Source organism: Syngnathus floridae, chromosome 9, assembly GCF_059516105.1.
Source record: "Syngnathus floridae isolate MCC-2025c chromosome 9, RoL_Sflo_1.0, whole genome shotgun sequence".
Lineage (NCBI taxonomy): Eukaryota > Metazoa > Chordata > Actinopteri > Syngnathiformes > Syngnathidae > Syngnathus > Syngnathus floridae.
Window position 1 is genome coordinate 10747559 of NC_142421.1, and position 15244 is coordinate 10762802.

General features: G+C 38.9%; 1 protein-coding gene across 4 annotated transcripts in view; it reads left to right on the forward strand.

Moving 5' to 3' along the window:
* Nucleotides 1-15244, forward strand: part of cdh23 (cadherin-related 23) — a 124739-nt gene that overhangs the window by 66443 nt on the left and 43052 nt on the right. For all 4 annotated transcript variants that reach the window (XM_088384578.1, XM_088384577.1, XM_088384579.1 and 1 more), the window contains exons 12-20: nt 567-716; nt 1107-1265; nt 8088-8152; nt 8588-8825; nt 10220-10325; nt 10658-10785; nt 13080-13152; nt 14451-14567; nt 14789-14901. In XM_088384578.1, coding sequence (XP_088240704.1) covers nt 567-716; nt 1107-1265; nt 8088-8152; nt 8588-8825; nt 10220-10325; nt 10658-10785; nt 13080-13152; nt 14451-14567; nt 14789-14901 — 1149 coding nt within the window. The remainder of the gene's footprint in view (nt 1-566; nt 717-1106; nt 1266-8087; nt 8153-8587; nt 8826-10219; nt 10326-10657; nt 10786-13079; nt 13153-14450; nt 14568-14788; nt 14902-15244) is intronic.

Genomic DNA, 15244 nt, shown 5'->3' on the forward strand with positions numbered 1-15244 from the left:
CTTTTTTTAACTAAAACATCATCCAACATAAAGTCAGCAGCATTTTGTGAGCCAGAACCAAATCCCCGATGTTCGTTTCTGCATTTAGCTAGATAGTCACGCTTGTCATCAACGATCATAACATCTCTTTCTGCTCATAAAACACTTCTTAAAAGTATTCAAACAAATAGAATCCTACACTTTGATATATGTAGAAAGAATTACTGGAAAATCCCTTTGGAGACTGTCCAAACAAAATGTCCATACAGCAAAAGTGATATCAGAAAGTAGCCGCCAGCATTGATCTTCTCTCTACCAATGTTTTAAAAGTTGCTTCAACTTTAAAAAAAAAAAGTGTAAACGTTCGTAGATCAACTACAACTCTTTCTAATATTTAGACTCCACTAATAGTTTCTTGTCTGCTTCTTGATTTACTGTTGTTCTGTCTCTGCTTTAAGTAGCTAGACTAATTTGCGTCATAGAAATGCTAAAAACACAGTTTGCTCTCGGTTTGTTTTCAGAAAAAGACGAGTTTGTTGTTGGTTAAATAACGTTCTGTTATTTCTCTCTTATCTTTCCTGTGGTAGGGGGTGAACAGCATGTTCCAGGTGTTCTTGACAGGGAACAACTCTGAATACTTTACCATCTCCCCCACGGCCGTACAAGGCCGTGCCGACATCAGAATTAGGGTTGCCATGCCACTAGACTACGAGCGCATCCGCAGCTACAGTTTTTCTGTAAGTTAATAACTCATGTGCTAACTTAACCAGAATAACAGATCTCTGGTTTGAGTCAAATTTTGAAAAGGAAACAAGGAAGAGGTGTGGAAAATGGACGACTAAAAACATTCAATGTTAAGTGTAAGATTTCCTTGATGACACAAAGACTCCAAATTTCCTTGATGGACATAAAAGCGATTGAAAAGTTTGAAAAGTGATATACTTGTATGAAGTCCCACTCCATAACAATGAAGACTTTTTTGAACTCCAAAATTTCGAAATTAAAGTTCTTTGAGTTCTTTCAAGCACATTTTGATGTGCACCTTCTGTGACCTTAAAACACTTTGTGTCTGGTTAAATTGTAAATCTTGAAAGTATTGGTATAAATGTTTATTTCTTTCTTTGCAGCTCTACGCCAATGAGTCCATGTCTGACCATGTGGGATTCGCTCGTATTTTTATTGACCTCATCAATGAGAATGATAACCGACCTATCTTCAGCAAATCTCTCTATAACATCAGCCTCCCTGAAAATACACCCAGCGGTACCTCACTGCTTCGTATTCTGGTGAGTGTTCAAAGAGTGAATGCTGAATGGCAAATTCTTAATGAATGACCACTTACCAACTAAATGGCAAAAGATACAATAAACCTATTGTTATAACACTTACTTGAGAATGGGATCAGCATTGGAGAGCTCCATTGGCTAGGTGTTGAAATGGTATGTAATATAATAAATAATTCATATAATTTAAAAAAAAAAAATCTAAAACAGGATTCTTCTTATTGTAAAAATATATATATATGTTATTATTCATTGCCAGGCAACACAAGCAGCTACACCTGCATTCCACTTGATTCAAGTGCAAAACCCACTGTGTGAAAATCAATAGTGTTTATAGACCAGTGCTCATGAAATGGAGATTGCAGGGCAATCTAATACCGATAAGTCTGGCTGATGTTGGTCTTGTGCAGCCTGCCTGAGAATATGGAGTACTGTTTGAAGCCCAAGAGAAAAAGATGTGAAGGCTCACACTGAGGTCTGTACATAGTCACCATTCGATGACGGTATCCATTGTCTCAAATACACAAAATTATGCAAACATTAAACAGATGTTGCCCACTTATGGCGAGCTGTTCACCATGAGAGCGAAACGGAAATAAAGTAATTCACACAAACACATCTCCTTCAACTCCCTCAAAGTCAACACATGGCTAAAATCAGTGTCATTGCAGGCTTTGCTCAATTAGTGAGCCCACATGATTACAATCTAGCGTTGGGTGTTTGTCCGGTAATGTGTTTTCATAGATTTGTTTACCCGTGTGAGTCTGTCATAATTTTGTTCATTAGTAGTTTAGACAGTGAGTTACAAGGTTTGTAATGAAATGAATGCAGCGTGCAGTTTATTTTCATGCTGCTGTCTGATGAAACAAGTTCACGGCCAGTGTCTTTGTGGTGGTCACAAGGAGTTATTTGAAGTTGAGGTAGGATTTTTCATCCATCTATTCACTTGGATGGCTAAATTCTGCCCATGTAAAGATGCTCATACATATTAGTTCTAAATATATTTTATGATTCATTTATCATTTGGGACCAGCCATCACTGCCAAAAGAAAAAAAAAACAGAAAAAACAAGTCCTTGCAAAGCAAAATATTTTTTATAGAAATGCAAAAATGAAAAAGTAATTGCTCGCAAATCATTTTACTATCTTAAAAAAAAAACAGATTTAGATGACGTTATTGCAAGTCTTGCATCTACTCTCAAATGAACCTCTTGTGCGAGTATATTGTCACCAACTTCATAACGTGCCATTCATTGTTCTCCACGGCTTCATTCTCTAAACTTCTCTAAATGTGTTGAGAGACCCAAAGGTGTCAGTTGTCTGCGAGAGGCAAAATAAGGTTGCCAGATGATTTTTATTGCAAAAAACAATGATGGCTTTCTCATTTTAATGGTGTGCATGTCCAGACATATAATACCTATACAATGACTTACTGCCAAACTAAATTGCCTATCATTGCAATAATCCAATAAGTGGATGTAATGTCTGCAGTTGAATGAGTTTGTTTGCGATTGAGACAGTTTTCTCTGCTTCAAGCCATACTTAAATTCTCAAAGCAATTAATTAATAATAAAGACTACATTATGAGTCTTGACAGACAGATTTTCAATGGCCTTTCTACTTGTTAGTGCATGACTATGCAAAATAGCTTAAATGCATATTATTTGTCATTATGTACTTTTCTGCAACATAACGTAGCACTTTACAACTGTCCTCTAATGGTAGTGCTTGAGAATACATTGAATTGGTAAAAAAAAAAAAGTCATCTTGAATTTTGAGTTGACATGAAAATTGGAACTATTGATCAAGTATCCTCAGTAGATAATTCACACCTTCATGTTGAAAGAGAGTCATAAAATGAGTGTCATATATCATAAGTATTCCTCTTTTTTACCTTGCCATAAATATTATTATTGTCAAGTAGTGTGTGCTGTGCTCATTTCTGTAGCTGTCGTAGTGTGAGAGAGAGAGGGTGGAGTCTTGGTAATGTTTATACAATGCTTTATACCTATGCTAATTGGAATTATGCATGTTGTTGCCAGCTCTTCTCAAAAGTGCCCAACAAGCAATCTGATAATGTTGCTGAAAGGCTTGTTTTAGGTTAATATTCATTGCTCATCTGATCAGAGCTGATGTACAGAGGGAGCTGATGCATTTGGTAGTGCCCACTCCTGCATCCCCGTGGACACTTACGCCCAACACATAAGTACACACACAAACACAGCTGTTTAATATTTATGCTTTGCAGTGTTACTTATCAGTATAAATATTTATTGTGATTTACTCTTTTGTCTCTATCCGTTCCTCTCTCACTTCATCTCTTTGTCTTTTTTTTTTTTTTTTTTACTCGTAAGACTCTAGACATTAGCAGCTGCTAATGTTAGTAGAAATCAAGGTGATTTTGCAGTGGAAGGTTACAAAGAGTATCTCTCCTCTATCATTTTAATTAGTTTACAATTAGAATGTGAGTGCTTTTTGGCTGTTGATTTTCTTTCAAACCAAACTCCCCCAAGTATGACTTGAGTGATTTTGATTAGTGCACTGTGACACGATCATATTGGCACAGACAAGGACTCGCCCAAATTGTTTCCAGTTGGTTGATTGGGTGGGTGGGGTTGGTTTTGGTTGTGTTGAGTTGGTTGGTTTGTTGGTTTGTTGGTTGGTTGGTTGGTTGGTTGGTTGGTTGGTTGGTTGGTTGGTTGGTTGGTTGGTTGGTTGGTTGGTTGGTTGGTTGGTTGGTTGGTTGGTTGGTTGGTTGGTTGGTTGGTTGGTTGGTTGGTTGGTTGGTTGGTTGGTTGGTTGGTTGGTTGGTTGGCCAGTGGGTTTGTCAATGGGTTGGTCACTGTGTTGGTCAGTGGGTTAGTCGGTGAGTTGCTTGGTCAGCTGGCTGGCTGGCTGGCTGGCTGGCTGGCTGGCTGGCTGGCTGGCTGGCTGGCTGGTTGGTTGGTTGGTTGGTTGGTTGGTTGGTTGGTTGGTTGGTTGGTTGGTTGGTTGGTTGGTTGGTTGGTTGGTTGGTTGGTTGGTTGGTTGGTTGGTTGGTTGGTTGGTTGGTTGGTTGGTTGGTTGGTTGGTTGGTTGGTTGGTTGGTCACTGTGTTGGTCAGTGGGTTAGTCGGTTGGATGGCTGTTTGGGTGGCTGCTCGGTTGACTGCGCGGTTGGCTGCTCGGTTGGCTGCTTGGTTGAGCGATATTCCCTATGCCTGAGTCCTGCCAGTGACAAAACTGGTTTCCTATAGTGATAGTAATAGCATGAGGACATATCAAACAGTACATTAGGATATGAGTTGATGTAGGGATTCATTTAAAAACGAGTTTAAGAACATGTTGAATTAGTCTGCATTTAATTTGTCGTGAAAAGCTATCAAGCATTAACACATTTCATTACAAATAAATTGGAGTGATGTGCGGTTTAGTCATGTCACTAAATGGGACATTTGCGTGAAAAGAACATCCCTGCCCTAGTTCTGGCTGCATGTTAAGCATGTCTATTGTGACTATGTCATGTCTTGAGTCTGCTCCCTCATCATTCGACGATACTGCTGCTACCACTTTGTTCCTTTTATTCAGCGTGTGTCTTCAGTGTCGTCACAACTCTCTAATCTCATTCCTTCATCGTCGAGGACAGAGGCAGAAAGAGAGGGGGAGGATGAAGGCCTTTCAGCAACACGGAGCTGCCAGCTGATTTAAGCCTTTTCACTGGCAGCTCAAACTGGATCCACAGTTTGTGCATCCAATACAGTCCCCCACCTTTTTTTTGCGCCTCTTTTCTCCTCTTCTGAGTTAAAGGCTATTTTTTACCTCTTCACATGTGCTTAGAATAATTATAGATTCCTAAACTTAATGGTGGCAATTTTGCCGCTGCCACTGCGTCACGTGAATACACAGGCAAATATCTTATAGCATAATATCGTCTAGTTTAACACTGACAGACTACATTAGGAATTGTAAACATATTATTTGATTACAATCTGAGAGCCTCAGTCAAATCTGATGTTTATTAAAGCAGAAATTTAGCCAAGTGTGGTTAAAACTACATGTGTTGTTTTCTGTTACCCAAAGTACCAACAGGCTTATCATCACCTTTAGGATCAAATATATGCTAAATGAAATTTATTGATCTACACCAAAACGTAGTGGCCCCATTCTCTGGTCCATGTGCACGTCTATAAGCTTTGTGAAAATTGGTTTTCTATATTCTGTCATCTCAGTTTAGGAAATGATCTTTAACCAAACTAGATATATACCAAAAAGTATATGTCCTGAAATAATGATGAGTTTATCGCAAATTACTGACCATTGTACATGATCCTATCGAGTGCCACACATACTCAGGTACTCATATTGTGAGCCATACACACATACAATAAGTGTGTTTGCCTGCTGGCCTCCCCTCTCTGATGGAAAGAAACACATCATTTAACCAAACTGGTCAACTGAAAACTAATTTCTCTTTTGTAGTTAGTGCCCGAGGCCCTGTGGGGGTTTTTAGACTTTATATTGGCAATCAGCAGCTCACTGACTTTTTGTGCACCAACTCCTTAACAACTTTTTTGAAAAAGAATGCTGACGATAATAGTTAGGTGCAGTGGATATTTCAACCCTTTAACTTTCACAGTACAGTCACATTTAAGCACAGGATCATTACTGCTGTCATCAAAACTTAATTTGGAATTGTATTATTCATTATTTGTTTTTTGTAGTTTATCATAATTTTAACATTGTAGCTAAAGGAAAAGAACATATGTAACATATAAAAAATATAAAAAATATATATATACCTGCAATAACTCCCATAGACACTTTGGGCTCTATTTAAACTGTGCATCAAAAATGTATTTGAAGACAGTAAGATTTTCATTCTGATGCAAACCTAAAAATCACCCAAGGCTAAAAAACCAAAATCATTGCTCATATGCGTTTTATGTTTGAAAACATGCATAACTGAAATTTGTCAATTGTGATTATCTCATGATATTGGTTGCTAATTCACCGTCCAATTTTGAATCCTTGTCGAAAGAGATCTTAATGTACGGTATAATGATAGTAACAAATGGTTACATAATACCCAGTTGTTAGGTAAAGTTGTAGTTTAGTGTTCACATCCTTTGGGCTTGTTTGCATCTAAAGTTGAACGTCTTTGACTTGCAGTTGGCAAAGTGACTTGTCCACACTGTCATGCTGATTGTTCAGAGGATGGGAGTTAATGACTGATGGGGGGGAAAGAAAAGATGGCTATCACTTTGACTTCTTAACCTCGCACCCATCTCTCTCTCTCTCTCTCTCTCTCTCTCTCTCTCTCTCTCTCTCTCTCTCTCTCTCTCGCACACGCTCGCTCTCTCTCTCTCTCTCGCACACGCTCGCTCTCTCTCTTTCACTATAGCTCCCCAGAGGAGCTTCTGTCGCTGCCTCGATAGCTGTCACGCTAACACCCCCACTGCTATCATTGGAGCACTTATGGGCCTGTCACTCACCTGGGAAAGAGGGAGCAAAAGAGAGACAGAAGCATCAAGGAGAAAGAGTGTGCACAGGAGATATGTAGTGCATGGGAAGAGAGAGGCGGAGTGGGGGGATGCAATGCTGAAAGAGGGGGTAAAAACAGAAGGAATGTGTGGAAGATAAAGGAGAAGTGGGAATGAATAGAAATTCAGAAATACAGAGGAAGAGAAGAAGATGAGTTGCGTTTAAGGATGAGCTCTGAGACACAGCAGATGAAACCTCAGAGGTTAATAAAAGAACCTGACTGGAGTTCTAACGACTTTGTATGTATTTGGTGTCCCTCTTTGCAGCGTGTGCTTCAGTGCATTTGACAACAAAGGGATTTGGACATTAAAAAAAAAAACATTGATTTACTATCCACAGTGATGTGGAGGATGGTCTCTGTGAGGTTTTTTTTTTTATAAGAAGGGAAAAAAGCATTTAGCTGCAGCCTTTATACTATCTCTGGAATTGTGATACATAATCACAACTTTTTTCACAAGACTATAGGGGTCATTGAGAAGTCTTTGCCTTACCCCATCCGGGGTCATTACAGCAAGTCCACATGATTAATATTTTATGCCGGATGTCCTTTGTGATGGAACCTTCCCACTTATTAGGGCTTGGAACAGTGATTTTAAATTTAAGTTTATTTTAATCGGCAGTCGGCTGGCATCCAGTCCAGAGTGTGCCCTCCCTCTCAACAAAGGTCAGGTTATGTAGGCTCAAGCGCACCTTCAACCATAGAGGGGATATAGAAGTTGAACGAATGGATGGATTTTTATTATTATAGAGTACTATACAGTAATATCTGCTAAAAACCTTTTAACTACCAAGGTCAATCTCTTTCTTTTTTTCTTTTTTTTTAATTAAGCCCTCTGAGAGTCATAGACTATATCGAGGTTTATTTATTTTTTTAACAAAATGACATTTAAATGTTCATTATTACATATTATGTGCCATTGGGGGTTGAATATTTTGGGGCATTTTTTTTAAAAGTTCCTCTGAGGTTTTATTTGTTGTTTATGCTCTCACAGGCCATATATACTCTAGCCTAGGGGAAGTAGGTTCTCCATCCGTTTTTGCTCCAAAATTATGGCAAAATAAAACATGTCTGCAGTATATCCAGACTATATCCACCTTGTTTGTGCCATTTGTTGACTCCCAATTGGCTCGAGCCCACACAGCTTCTGCAGGTACATTCTTTGTGCCGAAGTAAAAAAATGTCCAGTCGTGAACTAAGCATGAACACAATATACTAAACCCAGACTGACTTTCAGTATCTGTATCCACTCATTTCTCCAAGAAATGTATTACTCCATAACAATCTTGTATTTTTTTTTTTTATCCAGGCTACAGATGGGGACCTTGGCACATTTGGTATTGTGCATTACTTCTTCAGCGATGAGCCAGACCAGTAAGATTCATTTACAAATTCACTTCACTGTATCATATATATATATTCTCTGGCAAAGGAAAATGGAAAACGAGAGGAGGCATATCCAATGCCATCACTTTAAACTTGTGCTTTAAACTTGCCCTTCCAAACAATGCATGGTACAAACAATTCAGCAGCCTCTACACTTGTTGCCATCACCTTGCACAATATCTTGGAGTGAGTGAAGACACAATTTAGATTTTAGTAAATGATCGCAATCTGAGTAGATCACATAAAACGCCAATGCCGCATGTAATTTCTTGGAGTGAACATACAATTTAACACCCACTTTTAATCAGTCAATAAATCAATGACTCAATCAATCAATCAATCAATCAATTAATCCAGCCTAATGTGATGATACATGTCTCCACAGCCAGGACCATCAAGCCAATTATTTGTCTCGTCTTGCAGGTTTTCCTTAGATGCCGAGACAGGCTGGGTGATTCTGCGGTCCAGTTTGGATTACGAGTTAATGCGTCGCTTCACATTGACTGTGTTGGCGAGGGACGGCGGTGGAGAGGAGACCACCGGGAGAGTCCGAGTCAATGTATTGGACATAAACGACAACACGCCACTCTTCCAGAAGGAGGTTTACGTAGGCTCGTTGAGAGAGAACGAACAGGCTGTCCAGCCAGTGGCCCGAATCAGGGTGAGGGGATAAAAACTTCTAAGAATGAAAAAAAAAAAAAAATATATATATATACATATATATATATATATATATATATATATACCTTATAAATTGACCAAATTCCTAAATTTACACTGGCCCGAAGCATTGTGTCATGAAATCAATCATAAGTGGCTCGCTGAAGACGATGAATCATGAACCAAAAAGACTATGGATCATTATTTTGTGATTATAAAGTAATTTGTTGCGTCTGAAGTTGCAATAAAAAAGATAAAATGGAGAATGATTTGATTTGGATCAAAAATCGGACATGATGCGTTAATGGTGCGCCTTATAGTCCGGTGCACCTTATATAAGGACAAAGTTTTAAAATGGGCCATTCATTGAAGGTGCGCCTTATAGTCCTGTGTGCCTTATAATCCGGAAAATACGGTACATAAAAAATTGTTGGTCATACTTTACTGAATTTTTATACAAATATACGCACTGTGTATACTCAGTTGATGTTTTCATTCATCTAGTACCTTGTCCTTACTGTGCACTGTATCCAAGGAGATCAGACTGACCTGTTGTGTTTGCTCTTTGTCACTGCCACACAAAAGCCAGAGGTGCACGGGCACAATGGTAACTAATGGCTCAGCACTTCTTTTGATTGTGCCCTCAAGAAAGCCTATTACATGGCTTGTAACGGAGGGTCCAGCCATGGTTTTCCCTTCCACAGTGCACAGTGGCAGCTTGTGTTTACACTGCAGGACTCCAGGCGATTACTTGGTTCAACGCCTGGCTCGCTGTGTTTGATGAGTCTAAGCTAACCTTAAACGCTTTTGATATTAATAAGCTGCCCTGGAGGAACGAGGAAGCCACATGTCACCAAATGCTGGGTCAGCAGACCCCATGCGCTAGACTTGGCATGGCCCACTAGACAAGCATAAAGAGTCAGGCAACAAAGTTTTGTTGAAATTGGTTGGTAATAAAAATACCAGATGTAAACAGAAGTGTTACAGTGACAGACTTTGCTGATGTTTTCTAAGAATTGTTTGATTTCCTATGGTTGTCCTTGTTCAAATGGATTTAAATCAAAATGTGGGCTCATTTAAGCAGAAGATTTGACAACGTGCCCAACAGAATGATCCAGTACACAGAAAACATCTGGAAGAGTCATGACTAACTCCAGCCAAAATCAAAATAATGACGGAGTGGTATCATTGTTGTTATTATTGTGGGTTACGTCTGGAAATGTTTTTTTTGGCCAGTTTTTAGCTAAGTTGGTGTTTTGATATCCTGAGGCTAATAGCTGGAACCGGCTTAAACGTGGGCAGTAAAAAGCTGGCACTAGTTGAATTTTTGTTTCCCTTTGCACTCACTCAAAATCTATAACAATAGATTTCTTCTGTACCTTCTCTTGCCCGCAGGCAACAGATGAGGATTCTCCTCCTAACAACTTCATCACATATGCCATCATTTCAGCTTCGGCTTTCCCTCACTACTTCAGTATCATCATGGTGGAAGGATATGCAGGTGTGTTTAGCATCGAAAAAATAAGAATGCATTTTTGGTGTGTGCTATATTTTGTAGTTGCCAAACACCTGAATTCATCCAATATGTAGGACATTTTGAGGCTAACCATCTTAGTTGGACCAGGTTTGCAGTAGACTCTTCTGATTAACATGACTCTACTTCAGTGCGCAAATCAAGGTCCAAAAGGAACACTTGGATGATTTTGGTATGGAAGAACATGACCTCTTATGTAAAGTCAGATCAATGGACACATTCCCCTATAGATAGAACCTCGTTGAAAGTCTTCACCAATATGGAAAGGCTTACCTTCTCTTATAATCTCCCTTCATTAGTGATCAGCGTAACCAGACCTCTGGACTACGAAAAAATTCCCAGTGGAACAATCCATCTGACGGTTATGGCCAAAGACGGAGGAAACCCAGCGCTCAACAGTACTGTCACTGTCACAGTCGAGGTTATTGTAAGTAGAGCCCTACAAAATACACACGTACAAGGACACACAACATGCGAACTTTGTAGAGGTGGTATACACCCTAAACTACCGTATTTTTCGGACTAAAAGTCGCTCCAGAGTACAAGTCGCATCAGCCATAAAATGCACAATAAAAGGGAAAAAAAAGCATATATAAGTCGCACTGGAGTTTAAGTCACATTATGGGGAAAATTTGACAAAATTCAACACCAAGTACAGACATGAACCAGCAAAAACAGGCTAAACAATATGGTATGCTAACATGACCTAAACACAAACGAGGAGCTGAGAATGGGCCTGTCGTAACATTAGCAATTATTCAAATAACTTGCTAGACAATTTCTGGGCACATTTTTACAAATATGTATATAAATATGTAAATTAGGTCAACTAAAAAGTAAATTGTTTGTAATTGTGAAAGTTTTTTGTTAAAGTCAGCTGGAAAAGGCTCCAGTGCACCTGTGACTTGAAACGGCACAAGTGGTGGATTGATGGAGGATGCAACTAAAAAAAAAAGTAACTGTAGGACTGTTATGGAAAATTAATTAAATCGTTTGAGTTGCATTTAATAATTCCAGTATGATACCTCCTCAAAAAAACATTTGCTAGTACAAGTACTATCAACACTACAAAGTGATTTACTGGAGAAGCTCTCCAAGTGGATTGGATTGATGGAGGATGGAACTAAAAAAAATAACTGTAGGACTATTATGGAAATTGAATTAAATTGTTTGAATTGCATTTAATAATTCCAGTATGATACCTCCTCAAAACACATTTGCTAGTATAAGTACTATCAACACTACAAAGTGGTTTTCTGGACAAGCTCTCCAACCGTTTTGCAGTTTTGCATCAATCTTTAAACAGTAAAAGTATTCAAACAACTATTATGCATACGATACTAAACATAAAGTTGCAGAAGGTATACAGAAGTTGTGAGATCTTCACCTACAATAACAACTTAAACCTGCAAAAATACACTTTCCCTTTCCTCTAAAACATTAACAGCGAATTCACCATCCATCATTTCATAAAGGCTGCTAATATTTTTGAAAAGATTTGGAGTTTATCATTTGATATGGAAAAATAGGAAATTTATCATTATAGTGTGTGCACAAAGTGTGCATTGAAAATCAACTTAATGTCTGGGTGAAATCATATTTGTTTTTCAATCACTGATTGATTGCAATTACTGAGGACCAAAGGGTTGATCAAAATAATATATATTATGATGTATCTACAATATATGGTGTTTTATTTAATTATATTGATGCTTCCTAGAGAGTTTCTAACCATCAAAAAAAGACATACATGTTGCTAGTCAACCGGCATTTTTTGTGCCCTACATGAGAAAGAAATTATGTTGGGGCAAATATTTACCGCAATGCAAAAGCCATCAGGGAGAGATGATCATAATTCCGTATTCCGCACATATCTTTCTTGCTTCCTATTTCCCTCGTCAGTTTGCCACAATGTTGTGACTCATGCCACAGTGGTTTATCAACTGATGACAAAATCACACACAATGCCCAAGCGTAACTTGGAGACTGCATAGATAACGGCGCCAGTTACTGTTGCTCAAGTATTAAAAATTTTTTGCAGCTCACACAGAAGAAAATCTCACTATGAATAACTAGACAATGAGATGGGTTGGTGCGACAAAATGCAATCCAGTCCTGTGGGAGAAGTGAATATGAAGGTTAATGCTGATCCACAATATAAATGTTGATAACTCTCAATTTTCAAGGTATTGGGTGCCATTGAGCATTTTATGGGAATAGTGGAGCCTTGCCTTTCCGAGTCCACCAGATGTTGCGCTGATGGAAAGAAAAAAGCATGTTATTTTACCCAACAGTGTAGCAATTTAATTGGAAATGAATCTGTATGACTCAACATATATCGGGCAGTACATGAGTGGTTAGCACATATGGCCAACACTTCTGAGATCGTTTATGATATAATATAGCTTTTCAGGTAATTTCCCAAGTGTATTTCTTTCTACCTTACAAAAATGGTTGCACAAATTAGTGACCAGAAATTAATCCAAGCAATTCTTTTAATCTACATGGCCAAGCATAATTGACACGCTGCTTGTGAGAGTGCATTTTTTCATGAATCACAAATATTTTTATTTTTTGAATTGCAGTGTATTGCCAATGAAGGAGAAATATGTTCGTACCAGAGCTGTTGAATGTATACATCTTGTTTTTCCAACATAAATGGACTCTCATTGTTCCCCTCACTGAACAGCTGTTGATGTTTATATTTTCTACCACTTCCAGGATGAAAATGACAACCCACCCGAGTTCAGCAAGCCATCATATATTGTCAAGATTCCAGAGAACATTAATGCTGGTGAGTAAACCTTTACATTTAGACTAAGTGCCTTCAAAGCACTTCCTGGCTTATACAACACGCACACAAATGTGTACAAATCACATTATCTTGCCTCTGTTTGTGCTTTAGGGTTTGCTTTTTTTTTTTCCTATTTCTCATTGTCTTCAAGCCTATACTGTTTCATTTGTTTAGATTTTGTACGTTCAAATAGTCCGAATGCTGGCTATTGACTATTCAAAGCTACATCATTGGCTGCTATATTCATTTTCATGCATGCATTCAGAGATGAGTTTTATCCCAGGCATTAGATTAGCTTCCACTTGCTAGAGGGAAATGAGATATTTTGCCTGCACCCCCCACCGCCTCTCTCTCTCTCTCTCTCTCTCTCTCTCTCTCTCTCTCTCTCTCTCTGTCTCTCGCTCGCTCGCTCTCTCCCTCTCTCTCACTGAGGCTTCTTTTGTGTCTCAGAGATGATTTGAAGGAACACATTGGGCCGTCGCTGAGAATTACAGGACTATGGCTAAAGCCCTTGGGTCTAAGCTGAGGACCTATGGTTCTGGTTGCTCAGACCATCCTGGATTCTGTTTATTGATCAGGGCTGTGCCAGTTACCCATGCCAAACAATATGATAGCCTGCTAATCCATAAACTCACTGACTGTCATACAACTGCGATGTGGATTAAGGCAAAGAATGCCACTTTTGTGGGTTTTATCTAGCTTGGCATTTGTAGTTACTTTCCTTTTTTTTTTTTAAGATTTTCAGTGTGCATTTACTCGTAGGAAACACTTCTCTATGTAATGCATCCCAATTTGGCTTCACAACAATGCTAAAAAGAGTATATTGTTAAATGTCTCTCTGACAGTATCAGTCAAAACTGGGTTGTGATAGTTTTGCTCTGGGAGAATACTAAAAGTGGAGTTTGCAGTGTTAAAAATGGAGATCTGAATGGAGCTTCACTAATCTGTCATCCCATGCTAGTGTCTGACTAAAGCCACAATCCATACTAATGTGCAAAAGCATGATTCTCATGGCCACTCTGAATGGCATTCAAATGTGAAAGTGCTTAGTCGTGATAAATAGTCACAGAGAACGCTTCCAACGTCAACAAATAGTAGCGTTAGTATAGCTAAGAATAAACAATTACTAAGCAGACGTGCTGCCATTAGGTGAGCCTGACAAAAACATATAGAAAAGTTGTCTTTTTAATTGTAAAATCCCTCATTTTTATTTAATTTTATACACTGATTATTTCACCGACTGTTGCTTCTGTTTATTTTATTGTTTTTCCACTTGTATTCCTGCCAACTCTCTGCAGGGGCTACAGTGCTGGTTGTCAATGCCACTGATTTGGATGCCTCTCGAGAGTTTGGCCAGGGCTCACTCATCTACTCCCTGGAGGGCTCCTCCCAATTTCGCCTTAACTCACGTTCTGGTACGTGTGCATGTGTTATAACAAAGTGGATCCTTTTTATTGGCAAATTAAACCTGGATAGTCCAAAGGAAGAACAGAAAGAATTCTCTAGTAGATCACACTCCATTGTTCCTTGTTTACACATGTCTGCTGTCCATATTTCTAGTTACTTTTTATCAACTCCCTCCAATTGTTGTTGACATCTTGATATATTTGGCTATATAAATGTGTTTGTGGCTCAGGAGAAATCACAACCACAGCCTTGCTGGACCGAGAGCTGAAGTCAGAGTACATCCTCATCGTCAGAGCTGTAGATGGAGGTGTTGGCCCACAACAAAAGACGGGCATTGCCACGGTAAATACGTTCACGAGCCATTTCACTTAAACAAACTCTTCATTTAGTTATCTAACTTTGTATTTCAACATAAAAGAACCACAGTTTTCCCTGAAGTCACCCCTTTAATATTTTGGCTGTTTACTTCGGGTTGCCAAAAGATGAAGTGTTTGTGGTCAATTGAGCTCTAGAATAGGTTTTCGTCCAGGATGTCTCTGTACGTTGCTGAATTCTTTTTTCCCTCAAACCTGGCTAGTTTCCGACTTCCACTACTGAAAAACAAGGGCAAAGCATGATGCTCACACAATCATGCGTCACTGTAGGGATGATATTGGCCAGGTGATGAGTAGTGTCTGGGTTCATC